Here is a 19,582-nt window from a genome sequence, read left to right on the forward strand (position 1 = left end):
CCCCAAAGAGTGAACATAAACACCCATCTCTGAGTGTTCCCCCAAAGAGTGAACATAAACACCCATCTCTGAGTGTTCCCCCCAAAGAGTGAACATAAACACCCATCTCTGAGTGTCCCCCCAAAGAGTGAACATAAACACCCATCTCTGAGTGTCCCCCCAAAGAGTGAACATAAACACCCATCTCTGAGTGTTCCCCCCAAAGAGTAAACATAAACACCCATCTCTGAGTGTTCCCCCCAAAGAGTGAACATAAACACCCATCTCTGAGTGTCCCCCCAAAGAGTGAACATAAACACCCATCTCTGAGTGTTCCCCCCAAAAGAGTGAATATAAATACCCATCTTGCAGTGTTCCCCCAAAAGAGATGTTTTTACATACTTATAAGCTGCTGTAATCCAGCTTTCAATCAGCCTGCATCTAGGGGCTGCCTAGCTTCCTCTACTTTGGGACACTGACAGGTCTGGGCATACCCTCAACTACCGGGAGCCACTAAGAACAAAGCAAGTATGTTGGACGATCACAAATGTTTGAGAGACAAGCAAGAGCTATGGCAGCTGAATAATAAGGTTCAGAGAACAGACTAGTGATTGAGACCGGGGTGGGGGGTGGGGGGGTGGAGAGGGGGGCAGGGAAAATGAGCAAAGGTGGTCCAAAGGTACAAATTTCCAATCATAAGATAAACAAGTCCTGGGGATGTGGGGATGTAATGTACAGCATGGTGACAATAGCTAAAAATACCATATTGTATATTAAAAAGTTGTTTAGAGAATAAATCTTAAAAGTTCTCATTACACACACCAAAAAAAGTGTAACTATATGGTAATAAATTCACCTGAACTTATTGTGGGGATCATTTCCCAATATGTCCATATATCAAATCATTATGTTGTACACCTTACACTAAAACAATGTCATGTGTCAATTATATCTCAATAAAGTTTAAAAGCTTTAAATACTGATATCAAACTGGTATTAATTTTGTGCAGTTTTGCCCCATGCAGTAACACCTAGCTTAAGAAGGCAATACTATGTTCAAGACTGAAAAAGGAGGCTTGGAAAAATTTAGTTGCTAAAATTTCCCTGATGTTTACCTGACCAGTGTGCCGAGAGTATAATGAAAGAAAGGGCTGCTGGTGTGGGGGATGGTGGCCACTGGGATGTTTGCTACCTCTGCATTTTTCTTTAAAGCAGTTTCTCCTGTCATAATACATTAAAAATGTGTAAGTTGAATTCATTATCATAGTACAGAGTTCATTTTTAACATAAAGCTTGTAATTTAAAAGTATATCATTTTCAACCTCTTGCTGAACTGTTTGGGATTTGAAAGAATCCATCATTAATTTGCCACAGAATCGAGGCAATTACATGCTAAACTAATCATCCTGATCATGTTCATATACCTTCCTGGTCATCATTGCCAACTGTGGACATGGTGATTGAACTGTATCATTAATTGAGATGGCCTGGCCTGAAATTAAATTGTAAAACTCTAGTGTGAAATGAAGAACAAGGTATCTGGGTTTGGAAAGAAGAAAATATTTTGTAAGCAACTATGTCCTCTCTTAGATCCCAGGATCTCCCATTGCTAAATTATCCTTTAGTTGGTTCCTTCTAAGCCTCTCTTTCATCATCTATAAAATGGGAGTAAATGTACATTCATAGGATCTCCAATAAACTTCTTGGTTGTAATGAATTGATAAACTATAAAGGTGTGTGTGTGTGTGTGTGTGTGTAAATAACTGTAAGACTCTATGCCAAAATTAAAGAGGTTATCTCAAGATAGAATGGTCATAGGTAGGGTTTACAGATAAAATAAAAATACTTAATTAAATTTGAATTTCAGGTAAATAACAAATAATATTTTAGAATATCTCAGGCAATATTTGCAAAATACTTATACTAAAAAAATTATTCTTTTCATTTGCAAAATACAGGGTGGGGAAAAGTAGGTTGATAGCTGTGAGCACATGAAACAGAGTTTATTCTTGTATTATTATTTATTAATTATTGTATCCTTTTCCATACGAACAACTATAAACATACTTTTGCCTCATCCTGCATTTTTATTTCCTAATTCTGTATTTTTATGTGCTAAATCTGGGTAACTTGGTAATAGATTATTTTCTTATCTGTATTTTTTAGAGTTTTTGTGGCATGTATAATGCTGGCAATGAGAAGAAATAACAGTTGGAATAAAAAAAACAAAAACAGTTTTCGTTAGAAGCATGCCAGAGATAAGTGATGTGCTTATCTTCTTTCATTAGAGGCTTTCCTTCCTCAAACTCTGGTCAGTGGACCAGGAGCAGCAGCCTCACCTGGGAGCAGCACATCACAAATGCAGACACAGACGCCACCCAGACCTACTAAATCTGAATCACATCTTAACACAATCCCAGGAGACTTTAACGAGAGGCTCCACTCTACAAACTCAACGAAAAGCTATCTTCAAAATAACTGAATTCTTTTCAAGAGAAAAGAAATCCTCAACAAGAGTGAAAGGAGAATCTGAGACTGAGTTGAGCAATCTGACCTGAAGCCAAGAATATCAGCGAGAGAGTAGAGGCCTCCCAGGGACAGGAGCCCCAAGTGCTCAGTCTTGTCCATCCACCACGGCTACTATGTGCTCAGGGCTGCAGTCACTAATGCCTCAGACAAGTGACCGGGAGCATGGTGCCCCCAGAGCTGTACAGTAGAGAGGCCCGGCCTAGTGCCCAGGGGCATGGAAAACTGGTGGGGATGGATTTTTTATGTTGTTTTGGAGGACATGGGATTTTACTGATTTGTAATTTGTTTTGTTTGGGCAAGAGGGGTGATGGGTGTTTCTTGGGCTGTGTTGTCTTTTTTTTTTTTTCCTTTTAACTTGAATTTGTCAATACCAATGAATAATCGGTTAAAACAGGTGAGCTCTACTCTATGTAAGATTATTAAAATTTTTCTTTTAATGAATTATAAATGTTCATCTATATATATAAAAGCCCAGCAACCGAATGGCAGAACGACCAGAATGACCTGTCGACCAGTACCTATGATGTGCACTGACCTCCAGTGGGCAGATGCTCAACACAGGAGCTGCCCCTGGTTTGGCTGACCAGGATGAGCAAGCACTCTTACAGCAGGCTGATCCCGCAAGCCATGCCTCCCACCAGTGCACGAATCGGTGCAACAGGCCTCTAGTATTTAATAAACATGAACAAATTTGGTCAATCACCAAATGCCTCCGAATTATCTCACAGTTAGCAATGGACTCCCCTTTGTACTAGCACATCCAGCCACATGCTGGAAAACTAGAGGTCACATGAAAAAGAAGCAGGATGTCAAAGCCCATCTTCTGAGGTACCCAAGTTTCAGAGAATGAGCCAAAGACATAGGACCAACACATGCAGGTGGCTGTCCCCATCTCACCAGAGCACCTCCGCCTCGGAGGCCATCTCAACTCCGTCCCTCCTTCCCCCATTATTCTGTGTGGGCATCAGAGCATAGATTGCTAGCCAAGTGTGAGCCATGGATTTTGTTGCTGCTCTTGTTATTCATTTATTTCTTTATTATCCATTTCTCTCACCAGAATATAAATTCCATGAGAACAGGAGTTTCATCTGACTCATTCATGAGTGTATCCCAGTACCTAGAAAATGCCTGGCACCCAGAAGGCGCTCCGTAAATATATGTAGAAGAAATGAATAAAGATGTCCAACAGCTATGAATATACAGTGTTCTCTCTGGTCACTGCTTGTTAATTTTATATTTTTTCATTCATCGATCACAGACTTGGATTTTAGTCTAATATCTTGAATACATTTTTGCTTCATTTTTCAGTAGATAATGCCTGTTTTTGTCTTGTAGCTCGGAGTAGAAACTTTTATAATAATAACTCTGATACCATTTCAAAGGCTAAGTTGCTTCTCACTTTCATTAGCAGCAGTTATATTCTGATCACCCCGTGCTGCAGTCTCAGAAAAAGGAAGAGGGAGAGTTCCAGATACAGTTGTTTTCCTCTTCTTTATAGAAAAGCACTCGAGATGAAAGGCACTGTAAAATAAAATCTTAATGGCACACACACACACACATACACACACACACAAATACACACACTCACACTCACACACACTCACTCACACACACACTCACACACACACACACACACACACTCACTCACACTCACACACTCACGCACACACCCCTCCAGCCTTTCTAAACGTTCTGCAAAGAGGCAAGGACATTTCTGGGACTGTGTGAGGGGAGTCCCTTGCAATCTCATAGCACTCCCAGGGCCTGATTTCACAGACACGCTCCGGCAGAATGGAAAATGGAACAGATTTGGGGAAGGCAGAACAGTTTCCAGAGATACTGGATGAGTGACAGGAAGTACATCAATCAACACACTTGATACTCAGGCAGGGTTCGAAACAATTGGTGTTTGCACTCAGTTTCCCAATGAAATCTTGGGCAACTCAATTAACCTCTTTCTGCCACATTCTCATCACTTATAAATTGAGTACAACAATCTATCTATCTAGCTGAGATTGCACAGGGACTTGGTAATAAATGAGAGTAGACAGCTCTATGTGTGATACCTAATAATATTATATTAACTAGCAGGAAATCACGAGGCTACAAGGACTCAGGAGGTCAACCTAGTCCTTTCACTCGGGACCACAGTGAAGCCATTCCAGAGGGATTAGATCTAATCCTCTTTTTAAAAAAGTGTCTGTATAAAGAAATTCCCAGAAAACACCCCTTTGTCAATTTATAATGATTCAATCCTGCACCCTTAGCACACGGTGCTTCTGCCCTTCAGCCACCAATACAGTAGCATCCTGGTTTAGAGCACGGGAACTGGAGACAGGCCGACTTATGTCCCACTGGACTCCACTCTGTGTTGGCTACATGACTTTGAGCAAGTTACAGCCTTAACTTCCTCAAGCCTCCGTTTCTTCTCTAGTTGTACCACTGACCCCATAAGGCTGGCATCAGGACAAGTGAGTAAACAATATGGCATGTTTCACAGTGCCTGGCTCATGATTTGTGTACCAAATCACCAGTAACATGATTTTCTGGCTGAATAACCCTGGCCCTATAATTTTTATTTACAGCATAACTTAAGATGTTAATCATTTCGTTTTTATGACAGTGCTGAAAACTGTAGAAAGAAGCTAACTATGCGGAGCAGCTTGGGGAGATTTCTTCTCCATTGCTCCTGGGATGCAGGGGCAAGGCTGTGTGACATGCTTTGGAAGGCATTGGATCCCTCAGGAGCAACAAAGATCCTCCTATTTCTCAAGTGCTGTGGAAACAGAGCCAGGGGAGCATAAGGGACCATAGAGAATTTGGGCAATGTATACATGGGCAGTAACCTGGACGTCTGGAGAGTAGTGACCCTTTCCCCAATTTTTAGATATCAATGTAAATGCCCTGGGGTCCTGGTGCTTCCCAGGGAGCAGGAAGTTACCCCTACAGTGTTCCTGAACACCTGAGTATATGGCTGAGGTTTATACCATTTGAGCATGGGGGCTTTACCAATTTACCAAGCACTTTCATACTCCTAACCTCCTCCGGCCCTGGTAAAAAGCCAATGTGAAAGAAAATTATCCCTCTTCTAATGCAGTGAATGCCAAGGCTCATGGCGCTTAAATGTCTTGTCTGGGGTCTCTATATTCCAATCTGCATACTTCCTACTATGCCTATGACTCACTGCATCCAAGATCTTTTAGCCTAACCTTGAAATCCAGCATTGCCATGTGAGAGGGTATTCCAATGTGAAAGGGAAGCCACTTTAATAAATGGGCCTGTAGGATACAAAATTGCATCTGCAGCATGTTTAGAGTTATGTTGCAAAAACAAAAACTCGAAGCTATGCAGAGAAAAAAAAACCCTCATGCATATTACAGCAAAATGGTAAAGGCAAGTGGACTTAGGTGGTAGGTGGTGGGCAGATTATTTTTATACTTTTTTTTACATTCAAAAATTTATTTAATGACACACATGTTATGCTTACAATGGGAAATATGAGTAATAATTTTTATCAGGTAGCTTGAGAGTCAAATAATTCTCCATTAGCAAGGCAGCTTCTTGTAGGAAATATATATATCTCCCCCCTTTATCTCCTTAACCACTCATAGTTGACCTAGCTATTAAGTCAAATTATTCAGGATGACATCAATTTTCTATAGATATGCCAAGGCAATGACAGGAATCACTTCTAAATTTTGACAGAAGTCCAGATTTTGCCCTGAAGGAACAAATTCATATTCTGAGTAGCAAATTAGAAGAAATAATAAACAGAATTCTACATGAGCACTGAGTCTTTCTTAGCTCCTCATACTGGCCTCTGAAAGAATTCCTGTCTGGAACTTCTGAGTATAACTTTGGGGACAGTGTGGGGTGAAAGGAACAGCTCTTTCAGATCATCTATTCCTCACAAAGGGCAGGAGGACATCAGCAGGGCCCTCTTTGGCACGTTGGTTTTCTGCTTCATCCATGAGCATCCCAGAACCAGACTTATATGAAAATACCTTTTTGGTTGTGGCTCCACCTCACAGGATCTCTGAAGTAGTAAGGCCAGAAGGTACCTAACATTTTCTCAAATCACGATCACTCACCTTCACACAGCCCAGTGTTCTCCAAGTAAAACTGGGTTCTACAGTGAGACAGACACTCGCCCGAGCTGATGTTCACACCAGACAGCTGCTCGGCTTGCAGTCCTTCCTCTGGCTTCTTGCACTTGGTACAGTGAGAGCGCTCTGGACCCACACAAGTCAGACAAGAGGAATGACAGGCTGCCAACAGAAAAAGAGTGCAAAAAACAATCCCAGGGTCATATATAGGCTGCAACCAATGGAGGCCTATCATTAAATCAAAACCACTAAGAGAAGTTCACCAGATACATCCTTCCAGAATATTGTTTTTCTAGTGTGCTATACCAAAGCACAAGGTAAAAATAATAATACTTGTGGCAAAATGAGGGTGAAGCTAACTAGTCATGTCTCTCAGGTCCCATAAGAGCTGCCTAGCTAGATTAAAAAAAAAAAACAAAAACAAAATACAACACAAAAATAACAGCAAAATGGACTATATTGGCTTGGTTCTCCAGAGAAACACATTCACTGAATGGCGATTTAACATTATGTCTTCAGTTTTTATTGAAGATTTTAAGAAGCATTCACATAAAGGCTATTGCTGTGTTTTTTGCAAACATGGTCATTGTGATATTGTCCATTATGTTATTCATCACCCAGTCTATAGGGGTCCAGGCAACAAATTCCCTTTAGAGTTTATGAGAGGAAAGGCTGCTCTTCTAAACAAGGAAGAGGCCTCTTTTGAGCAGCCACAATAATTTCATAATCCTTCACAGCTCCTTGTTTTCCCTGGCTACTGGTGGAAATCAAAGCCAAATGGAGTACATGAGTTCTCTCAGGCCCATATTTTATACAATCAGCTTTCCTGTTCTTTAAAAGGCTCGCTACATTTTCCTTTTCATAATATGTATTGCAGCTGCCTATTTTAAAAACGTTTTGCTTGTAACTATTCTGAAGCTCTTTTCTAAGGTGCCCTGTGCATAAATAAATATAAGTTAATTTCACTTGAAGTGTTTGCTCCCAATGTTCTAGTTCCAAAAAGCTGAAATGATACTGCCCTCCAAAGGAGCCCAAAGCCTTTCTTGGCAAACAGCTATTTAAGATTTTCCATTTTCCTCAGCCCAGAGGCATCACTGGTGACGCTCAGTGTGCTCGGCAGTATCATTAACAAAAAGAGCTTCTTCAGGGAAAAACAAAATGAAGACTAAGAAAGACATTAGCAATGCTAGAAGAATGGAAAAGGGAGGAAATGAGAGTGGTTCCAATGTATGGCAAAGGGAATGGCATTCCTCTGAAGGATGTCCAAGAAAATCATGAACTTGTGGGCATCTTCACAGATATTTAAGTGTAATTTTTCAGATTATCTCTTGGTAAGAAAAAAAGCATATACTGTATGTATTGCCATGTAAGATATACCAGAGGAAAAGCTGAACTGAAAAGTAACTTAGGTCCTGGCCAGGTAGTTCAGTTGGTTAGTGCCCTGGATTTGTAAGATTCCCAGTCAGGGCACATACAAAAATCAACCAATGAATGTGTAAGTAAATGGAACAACAAATCAATGTTTCTCTCTCCCTTACTCTCTCTAAAATCAATCAATAAAAAATATAGTAACTTAAATCTATGTCCTTATGATGGGAAAGTCTCTTAAGAATACGGATGACACCAACGATACCTTTGCAGATCCCGTGGTCAGGGTAGAAGCCCTCTCCACAATTGGGCAGACAGTGGCCTTGGTGCAGAGCCCAGGAATGGATGCAGGCTGTACAGTGAGAGGCCCTGGGTCCAGAGCAGCTGGCACACGAGTTATGACATACTGAGGAAGAGAGTGAGAGATGAACACAAAGGGACCAAAGTGACTAAAGAGCCCATTTCTTGGCTGGGTTCCATATGTGCTGGGAAGCCCTCTCCTCCATCACTCTCAATCTTTTTTCAGCTCTCACACCAAATCAAAAGAAAAGATGTGTTAGGGGGTGATTATATCTCTAAAACTGCCCACATTGCCCAATTACCCACTTTTATCCATGTTATATCTACTTATATCTATTACTACTAGTGATCCTTTATTTAGTGTTTGTATTAAGTGCTTTATACACATTACCATTTTTAATCTTCACAGTAATATTATGAGATAAGCATTATTAACATCACTTTAAAGATGAAGAAACTGGTCTTGGGAAGTTAAAAATTTACCTAAGATCACAGAGGTAATTAGTAGCAGGTCTGGAATTTAGCCCTGGGTCTGTCTGAATCTAAAATTGCCCACCTGAATAGGGGCAAGTAGAAAGTTCATAGGCTTGAGTGTTGGGAGCAGTGGAATTTTGACTGTCATGTCCCTGAATTTATTTAGGCCCTTCACCATGTCTGAGTATTTCCAGGCCTAGTTTCCTTGGCTTACACACTGTGAGAAGTTGGACTAAATGATTATTTAAGGTACTTTCAGCTTGGATATTCTGAGACTCTAAGTAAGAATTACATTTAAGAATCTGCCCTCTACCTATGACAATGTCAGACACACACACATCTCCTTTGGTCCTGGGTGGTGAGCCAAACATAGGTCTACAGTTGTGAGTATGCAAAACACAGAGTTTATTCTTGTACTATTATTTATGTATTAATTATTATATTATCATTCATTATTATTAACCTACTTTTGCTCACCCCTGTAGTATTTATAAATGCCATCTAAGGAATGATTCTGTCATACCTCTGATCTAAGTTGGTGATGGTTTACAAGTACACAAGAACTCTATGAAAGTCTTAAAGATGTTCTTGGCATTTCAGAAAGACCAAATGATCTCTAATGGTGATTAATATATATAAGTTCTTTATTTAATCACTCTAGTATCTCAGCATCCACCCATGCCTCCCATTCCCATACCACATACAGGTAGATTATCTAATGAAAAAGCTATTCCTTTTGACATTTTCCCATCAAACACACAGATTCCCAAGTGAGCAGCATACAGCTCCCAGTCTAGTCAATGATGATCATGATGATTATGACCCATGTCTTACCTTTGCATCTGCTAGTGGCATCAGCATAGTATCCACTGGGGCACTCAGAAATGCACTTGCCATCATGCAACACTGCCTTCTCAGCACAGGAAAGGCATCTGGGACTATTGGGGCCACAACTTTCACAGGATTGGTCACAAGCTAAGGGAGAGGAAAAACCATCAGAGAAAGTCAATAGTGAGCCAATGGAGCAGAAAAGTCTATTCATTACAACGTCCACAGTTGGTATCGACATAGTAATCTCATTCACTGACTGCTCAACTGAGTTTTGTTTTCTTGATTCCAATATTTCAAAGGATCTGCACTTTCTGTCTTCACAGTTGAAGAACCAAAGAATTATTCATTGGACTAAGCATAACAAGTACTCTGGGGCATTCCACCCCTCTCCAGTGTATCCAATTTAATATAGGATTTAAAGTTAAAGTGGCCTCAGAGATAGAGTTGCCAGATTTAGCACATAAAAATAATGCGGCCAAAACCGGTTTGGCTCAGTGGATAGAGCGTCAGCCTGCGGACTGAAAGGTCCCAGGTTCGATTCTGGTCAAGGGCACGTACCTTGGTTGCGGGAACATCCCCAGTAGGAGGTGTGCAGGAGGCAGCTGATCGATGTTTCTCTCTCATCGATATTTCTAACTCTCTATCCCTCTCCCTTCCTCTCTGTAAAAATATCAATAAAATATATTTTAAAAAAATAACAAATGCCCATTTAAATTTGAACTTCAGATAAATAATGAATAATTAGTTTATGTTTGTCCCAAATATTTCATCTTTTATCTGGCAACCCTAGTTGGAGAGAGAATTCAGAAACTCAGAGTTCTACTAAGCAAGGTCATGTTATAAAAACGTTAAGTTGTTGAACTCTCCCAATCTTTCAGGATCTACTCATTCACATATACATTCATTTAGTCCCCCCAAAAAATCTTATGCTCTGTGTCAAGTACTGTTCCAGGTGGTAGAGACACAAAAATCAAATCAACTTGGTCTCTGTTTTAAGAGTCTTATGAGTCTTATAAAGGAAGATAGACAATCGATATGAGAAATACTATAGATATTACTCAGATCAGTTTGTATAGGTACAAGAAAAATTCCCCAAAAGATGTATGTGATACAGGAGATATAAAAGGTCAGGAAAGGATTTGTATAAGAGCGACCCTTGAACATTGTCTTGGGCAGTGTGTCAGAGTGTGCTTAGGTAATGGGAATGACCTCAGCAGCAAGGCAAGGAAAGGTCCAGGGCCTGGCAAAAGTTTGGGCTGTCCAGGAAAAGAGCAGCTCCATTCGGCTAGAAAAGTGGACCGGGCCAGACTATATAAACTTGTATGCCAGAATCTACCGTCTAGATTCTCATCTTTATGAAAGGACAGCAGCAGGAGCCCTTGCCAGGTTTTAATTACAATAGAAACATTGCCATGTTGGGTATAAGAAAGATTACTTTGGCTTCAGTTTGGAGGGTAGTTTGGAGAGGTGAAGAAGGAGAGTTGGGGGTTTAGCTGGAAGACCATGGCCATACTCACAGAACAAGATGATCAGGGACTGAATCAAGACTGTGGAGAAGATGATAGATTTGAGACCTGTGTAGGAGAAAGTGTCTCAGATGGATTCCAGGGGTCTGGCTTGGGGGATGAGTGATGCCACTCACAGAATGCAAGAAGGAGAATGGTTGTGAGGATTCTCATGGGCTGTTTTAGATAGGTGCAGTCCAGGAAACAGCCTGATTTATAGTTCTGGAGCTCTGGGGGAGACCAGGGTGTCATCACATACAGGTGGTTGTTGAAATCAGAAGTTAGTTGATTTATTCAGGAAAAGCATAAAGGATAAGGCAGCAGTAGTCAGGGATCTGAGAGCGCCAACATTTAACGTAAAAAAACAAAAACAAAAAACTAGCAAATGTGACCAAGAAGAAATTAAACAAAGGTAGAAGAGAAAACAGGAGTGTGATGGCTGAGAAGCTGAGGGAAAAAAAAGTTTCAAGAAGGGAGTGATTAAAGTGCAGAAAGGACAAATAAAGTCTGAACATGGCTCACTACACTAAGACATTGAGATATGGGTAACCTGTACCACTACCATTTAAGTGGAGTCATTAGAATGAAAGTGAAGGCCATGATTATTAACTGTTCCTTTAAAGGCTCCTGGCTGTGAATGGATGGGGACTGAGAGAGAAATAATTAAAAGGGTAAGAGGATGTTTTGTCTCTCCGATATTGTAAAAGCTCAAGGCAAGCATAGACCCAAGGAAAGGTTTTTAAAAGAGAAGAGTTTAAATAACTCTTCAAAGAATGCCTAGGAGGAAAAGGGGCTGTACATTCAAAAGTACAGAAGGAGAGATTAGCCTTGGACAATCTGGAAGGCCTCCTTTCCTGAAAATAGAAGAAGGCAGGTGAGGGTGAATGCACCAGGAGGTAAGTCTGGGACTCAATCTATTCTATACCTATTGCTTAAATACTTTAAAAACAAAACAGACCTTCTCACTATTAGAGAATCAATGCTGAGATATATTCTATCTGTTCTTTTCATCCACCTACACCATGCTAACCTCCTGAAAAAACATTTTAAGACCTAGGGAAATAAGATGCAAACAATAGGGCCAAATGTTCCATCCTGCATCCTAGAGGATTCAGCATTCTCTAGAAGCAAATGTGTAAGGCAAGATAATATTCAGTAAATGGTCAAAGACAATGATCTCTATACCAAAGAAAAAGAAAATCACCCCCTCAACTCATAACTGGAACAAAGAAGTAAAAATAAATATGAAAAGCATCTTTCTACCAACCCTCCATAAAAATCTCCAAAGTTACTAACTCTGGAACTGACATCTCAACAAAACAGAACAATCTTTAAGCTAAGTGGATTTCCCCAGAAATAAATAGTAGCCGAAATTTTTTTAAAAATGTAGAGTTGACCAACAATAAAAAGTCAAACATTTTTAAGACACACCTAATGTAATACTTAGAGTGTAATTTGTAAATTTAAGTAAAATTATTAGGAAGATGTCATTTATTCCCAAACTAGTCTAAAACTTCAATATAGTATTAATAAAAATTCCAGCTGTATTTTATTAGGAATTTAATAAACATGTTCTAAAGCCCGTGAATAACTAAGTCAACTTTGAAACTGAAGAGACAAGAAAAGGAAAATTTACCCAATCAGATATTGAGACATACTGCAAGGCAACAGAAATTAATGAAAACATAAAACAAAACAATGTGCCAAAACCGGTTTGGCTCAGTGGATAGAGCGTCAGCCTGCGGACTGAAAGGTCCCAGGTTCGATTCCGGTCAAGGGCATGTAACTTGGTTGCGGGCACATCCCCAGTAGGAGGTGTGCAAGAGGCAGCTGATCGATGTTTCTCTCTCATCGATGTTTCTGACTATCTATCCTTCTTCCTTCCTCTCTGTAAAAAATCAATAAAATATATTTTTAAAAAAATGCTAGCTGTTTTTTTTTTTTTAAAAAAAAAAAAAAAAAAACAATGTGATCTTGTACAGGACAGAAATTTAGACTATTGGAATAGCTCAAAGACAGACCTATGTGCACACAGAAATTTAATATACAGTAAAGATCAATGGAGGTGGTTAGATTGAATTACTAGATGATTTTGGGAAAACTGGATCATGAAATGAAGAAAAGAAAAACTGGATCCCTACTTAAACCCATATCCATAAGTGGACTCCAGGTGTTTCAAAAAAGTAAGTTAAGATAAAAACTGTCTGGTTAATAGAAGAAAATATAGAATAATTTATTTGTGAACTTGAGCAGAAAAAAAAAGATAATTCAAGTTCAAAATGGGTAGAATTCTTTTTAAAAATTCAAAATTAAATGTTGAAGTAAAAAATGATGAATTAAAATTTTCTGTTCAACAAAGGGTACCATAGTAACAGCTAAAAGGTAAAAAATTGGGGAATATTTGCATATTTGAGGCTGATAAGAGTTGATACCTATAACATACAAATAATTCCATAAAATCAATAACCAAGATAGAGGAACCAGGATGGCGGCATAGGTAAACACCTGAACTTGCTGCCATGCACAACCACATCAAAACTACAACTAAAAGGCAAAACAGATATCATCCAGAACCATGGGAAGGCTGGCTGAATGGAAGTTATACAACTAGAAGGAAAGAGAAAAGCACACTGAGACTGGGAGGAGGTGTGGAGATGCAGAAGTGCAGTGCAGAGGTACAGAGGCGCATGTGCAGAAAGGGGCAGGCAACTGGATATGTTGTTGTTTTTTTCAATTGGGAGAGAGATACAAGCTTTTGACTGCTCTGAACTCCACTACTGGGTGAGACTCTGGGGACCCAGACTTGCATGGGGAGAAACTGGACTATCTGGCATCGGGCCAGAATACGAGGGTGGCTTTCTCTCAGAGGTGCTTGCAGCAATCATTGTTCCTGCATGGCGCCGCGGGACACAGAGACCCGGGGACCTCTTTGAGGCAGGGCTGACGATCAACCATTGCTGTTTGCTCCACCCTGATGATTCCCTGAGACCCCGCCCCACCCAATTTACAACCCCACCCAAGCTGTGCGGAGAGGCTTTTGCATATGAATGGCCTGGCCTTTTGCAATCTAAAACCTAACAAACTGCAGCTGGGTCAGAGAGCCCCAAATACTCCAAAAGAAGGCCCAAGGCTGGACAGCAGCTTGCATTGCTTCACAGCTGGGCCTCATCTGGGCACCTCCAAACCCCGAACAAAGAGGAGGAATCTGCAGATCTCTCTGTAGCTCCTGCTGGGTGGCCTCAGGCAGTAGCTGACTTTGCACCTCCTTGGAGATCCAAGAGCCAGTGTATCCAGGGGTCAGAGTGAGACCATCCAGATTACAACTCTTCACATCCATAAGAAACACACTCAGGGGGCAGACTCAGTGAGCGCCAAAGCCCCACTGAAGCAAGTCCTGCCCCAGAAGGATGTTTCCAGCACAGAAGTTCTCCCATTGTAGACACAACTGAACCTCACAGCCAAATAGCCTGGAGGTCAATTCCTCCCAGTGATACCAACAGCAATCAAGGCTTAACTACAACAAGACTGTGCACACAGCCCACAAAGGGGTGCACCAAGAGTGTCCACCTCAGGTAACTGGGGAGGCTGAGCCACTGGGCCCCATAGGACACCTAGCACACAAAGCCACTCTATCAACACAGGGAAGCAACCAAAATGCGAGACAAAGAAACAGGTCATAAATGAAAGAAATGGAGGAAATCAAACTACTGGATATAGAGTTCAAAACCACGATTATAAAGTTTTTCAAGAATCTTCTAGAAACCTCTGAGAAATTTAGTGAGACCCTCAAGGATATGCAAAAGAACCAACTAGAAATTAAGCATACACTGACTGAAATAAAGAATAATATACAGAGATCCAATAGCAGACTAGAGCAGTGGTCGGCCAACTGCGGCTCATGAGCCGCAGTTTGCCACTCTGTTGACTAATGAGTTTGCCGACCACTGACCTAGACTCGTGATTCCAATAATTACAGGCTGTTGTTTCTTGTGATTAAGCCCCTATCCCAGTGGTGGGCAAACTCATTAGTCAACAGAGCGGCAAACCGCGGCTCGCGAGCCACAGTTTGCCGACCACTGGACTAGAGGATCCCAAGAATCAAGTCAAAGATTTGAAATGTGAAAAAACAAAAAACACCCACCTGAAAAAGAAAAAAGAATCCAAAAACATGAAGATAGCATAAGGAGCCTCTGGGATAACTTCAAGCGTACCAACATCCGAATTATGGGGGTGCCAGAAGAAGAGAGAGAGCAAGATATTGAAAACCTATTTAAAGAAATAATGACAGAAAACTTCCCCCACCTGGTGAAAGAAATAGACTTACAAGTCCAGGAAGCCCACAGAACCCCAAACAAAAGGAATCCAAAGAGGACCACACCAAGATACATCATAATTAAAATGCCAAGAGCAAAAGACAAAGAGAGAATATTAAAAGCAGCAAGAGAAAAACAGTTAGTTACCTACAAGGGAGTACCCATACGACTGTCAGCTGATTTCTCAACAGAAACTATGCAGGCCAGACGGGAGTGACAAGAAATATTCAAAGTGATGAATAGCAAGAACCTACAACCAATATTACTCTACCCAGCAAAGCTATCATTTAGAAATGAAGGTCAGATAAGAAAAAGCTAAAGGAGTTCATCATCGCCAAACCAGTATTATATGAAATGCTGAAAGGTATTCTTTAAGAAGAGGAAGAAGAAGAAAAAAGTAAAGATAAAAATTATGAACAACAAAGCAACAACAAATACATATCTATCAACAAGTAAATCTAAAAATCAAGTGAATAAAAAATCTGACGAACAGAATAAACTGGTGAATATAATAGTATCAGGGGCATAGAAAGGGAGTGGACTGACAATTCTCAGGGGGAAGGGGGTGTGGAGGATGTGGGAAGAGACTGAACAAAAATTATACACCTATGGATGAGGGCAGTGGGAGGGGTAAGGGCAGGGGGTGGGGTGGGTAACGGGTGGAGGGGAGCTATGGTGGGAAAAAGAGGAACAACTGTAATAATCTGAACAATAAAGACTTATTTAAAAAAATTAATAACCAAAAGGCAGAAAGGCCCTCCATGAAACAATGGGGAAAACATCATAAAATGCAATTTATAGAAGAGGAAACACAAAAGTCCAAAAGGAGTTGAAGATATTTTCAAGCTCATTAATAATCAGAAGGATGCAAATTAAAATGGGATGTCCCTGTATACCTATTGACCAGAGAAAAATCTAAAACTTGATAAGGCCAAGTGGGGGCAAGGATGTGGGAATGGGAGATCTCATGCTTTGGGTTATAGATGGTGGTGAGCTACCTGGCACTATTTAGTCATAGGGAATATGCAGATTCAAGAAGTAATAGTGTCAACAATAAAAATAAAGTTATATTTTTATATAATTTTATAATTATTCGAAACCAACAATTCTCCTGGGGTAGCCATTCCAGAGAACTTCCCACACGGTTCATGAAGCGACATTTTTGCAGCTATTTGCTAGTGCTCTCTATTGATGGCACATAGATGGAAGAAACCCAGGGAGTCCATCACTAGGGAGTAGATGCATGAGCTGTGGGGATAGAGACCTGGGAGGACTATGCAGCAGCAAGAAGCAAAGGGCTAGATGATATAGTAACATGGATGAATCTTAAAAACGTAATGCTGAGAAATAAAGAAGAGAACAACATGACTTCCATAACATGATATCATTAAATATACATACACACACAGTTACCCTTGTTGGGGTATCAATCCTCCCCATGCAGTCAAAATCCACATGCAATGTTTGACTCCTCCAAAATTTAACTACCCTAAGTACCTGTGGGAAATTGGTCTCAGGACCTTCACAGACACCAAAATCTGCAAATGCTCTGGTTCCCTATACACACTAGCAAGGATCAATGCATACAGTTAGTCCTCAGCATCCCAACCACGGATTGAAAACAGTACAGGTATTTACTGAAAAAAATCCGCTTATAAGTGGACTCACACAGTTCAAGCCTGTGTTGTTTGAGGGTCAACTGTACTCAAAAGGAAATTTTTCCTTTCTTGTCTCTTTTATATAAAAACAAAAAGATTAAAAAATAAAATACTTGCCTAAGTAAAGAAGGGAAATGAGAATAGAAGGGTAAAAAGACAGAAAAATGGAAAGAACAATTAACAGAAACTTGCTTTGATTTATGTTAGCTAAAGTCATGAAAGCCTTCTTAATAACTAACACAAGTACTTAAATGACTAAAGAATGAGGAGGTTTGTCTTTCGAGTTCCCCCACCCTTTATATCTAATATTTGTAAAACTCAAAGCATGTACCACAGATGAACATGGTTACTGTAAATTCTTTCAACCAGGGCATACCACCTTTCATAACAAGTTATTCTGGATTTTTTTCAGCACTTGACCTTGAGATTGCTACAGATATGAGCTGCTTGGTTATAAATTATTAAACCAACACCAGCCGGTCTTTATCTTGAATAGCACTAATCTGAATTGGAAATGAGTCAGCATTATCAGCTTCAGACATCGTAATTAACATTCTGATACCAATCAGTGACTTGGTTCATGGCTGTTCAGGAAGTATTATTTGAACATTTCTGAAAGCACTTGATAAAAACTTAGAAAACTCTGAAAAGTGTAAATTCTAATCTTGTCTATCAAAAGGCACGTTGGTGAATGCCAGTTGCGTTACGGAGTCTAGCATGGGCTAAGCTACAGGGCAGGTGTTCCAGTGATTACTTGTTGATCAACTGATTGGTTGGCTGTCAGCAATGGTCCATCCTTCTGTTTGGAAGTTTTCTTTCTGGTGATTTGTTTCACAATGTATAAAGATAGTACTTCAGATGTATACTCTTTCCCTCAACCACCTGTTAAGCAGTCTTTTCTTTTCAATATATTTAGTGTTGAGAGTATTACAGATGCCCCCCCCCCCCCCCGCCTTCATTTCCCCCATTGTTCCCCTCCACCTGGTTCCCACCCCACCCCAGGTCTTCTCCACACTACTGTCTGTCTCCAAGGAGCTCCAGTGTTTTTCACCCAACCTCTGAGCCTGTGTATATGCAGAACCTCATCGCCTCCAGGCTCACACTAACCATCTCTCCTTTTAAATGCAAGCTTCCCAGCAAAAGCTGCTTTCTCAGTCCAGACAATACCTTCTCAGTAGCCGGATACTGTCATGGCTCCTTATCAGTGACAGGAGACAGCCTCCTTAGGGACTTGAGTAAACACCTTTAGTCCTTTGGATTAGTGCAAATTTGACACCTGCTGACCTTTAGATGTATTCTGGCTTAATTGAGAAGGAAAGTAATGCTGGCAGAAAAAGTTGAAAATGCTCAGACTAATGGCAGCCTGGCCTTTCCTTCCTTTTCTCTCCCAAATCCACACACTGGCCACCTATGACTCCGCCAAATCAAGTGAGATTTTTCACACCAGTGATGCTGAGGAATGTCTGCACAGCTTTAAGCAAGCAGCTGCTAAGAGCTCTCTCTTCCCTAAGGCAAGTGGATTTGTCAACTCCCAAAGATCATCTCACCCATTGCTACTGGCCTTTCTATTGGTATGCCCAAAGCAAAGGCAATCACTCACTGTCAGGTGGCTACCTGTCTATTTTGGCAACGTCTACAGGGGCAGTGGAATGATCTGAAGATGGACAGGAGGGCAGGAGGAAGGAGGAGAAGAAAAAGAGGGGAGAGGAAAATAGAAAAAGAAGAGAGGGAAAAACAGGCAGAGGTGTGTACGGGGATCACACTGTAGTGAGCAGTAGACTGGTGAAGAGGCAGTTAACATCTAGAGCCAGAGACCAAGGCTCCTGTCCAACTCTACCCCTTGCAAGCTATGTGATCTTGGGCAAGTTTTCATCAGGAAAATGAGCATGATGATAATAACTATCTTATAAAATTGTTGTGAGGATTGAACACCAAACACTTACATAGCACTTGCTCTGTGCTGGGTACTGTGCTAAATGCAATGCTATTAACTCATTCCTCTCAACAGCCTTCTGAGGTGGGTGTGTATTAATTTCCCATTGCTGCCTTAACAAATTACCACCAACTCAGTGGTTTAAAACAACACAAATTCATTATCACTCTAGAGATCAGAAGTCCTAAAATCAATATGTTTGCAGAGCTGCATTCCTTCTGGAAGTCCTGAGGGGGTGGGGAGTATCATTTCCTTGTCTTTTTCCAGGTTCTGGAGGCTGCCTGCCAGCTCATGGGCCCCTTTCTGGAATCACTCAAACCCCTGCTTTCATCTCCGATCTTCTTTTCTGACTCCCACCCTCAAGCCTCCCTCCTGTAAGGACCCTTGTGATGACACTGGCCCAGGCAGGTAATCCAGGATAATCTCCCATCTCAAGATCCTTAACCTAATCACACCTCCCAACCCCTTCTGCCATTTAAGGCGGCATAATCACAAGTCTCGGTGATTCGGATGTGGACATCTTTGAGGGGCCCTTATTCTGTCTACCACAGGTGCTGTATTATCCCCACCTGGGAAACTGGCACAT

At 40.8% G+C, this 19,582-nt stretch overlaps 1 protein-coding gene across 2 annotated transcripts in view; it reads right to left on the reverse strand.

Annotated features, from left to right (window-relative positions):
- The window catches only part of FRAS1 (Fraser extracellular matrix complex subunit 1), a gene marked incomplete at its 5' end in the record, with an annotated part of 457,295 nt that overhangs the window by 211,577 nt on the left and 226,136 nt on the right, over positions 1-19,582 (reverse strand). For both annotated transcript variants that reach the window (XM_080673629.1, XM_080673630.1), the window contains 3 exons: positions 6,600-6,776; positions 8,248-8,388; positions 9,591-9,731. In XM_080673629.1, coding sequence (XP_080529755.1) covers positions 6,600-6,776; positions 8,248-8,388; positions 9,591-9,731 — 459 coding nt within the window. The remainder of the gene's footprint in view (positions 1-6,599; positions 6,777-8,247; positions 8,389-9,590; positions 9,732-19,582) is intronic.

The sequence above is a fragment of the Plecotus auritus genome (genome assembly GCF_963455305.1).
Source record: "Plecotus auritus genome assembly, chromosome: 1".
Taxonomy (NCBI): Eukaryota; Metazoa; Chordata; class Mammalia; order Chiroptera; family Vespertilionidae; genus Plecotus; species Plecotus auritus.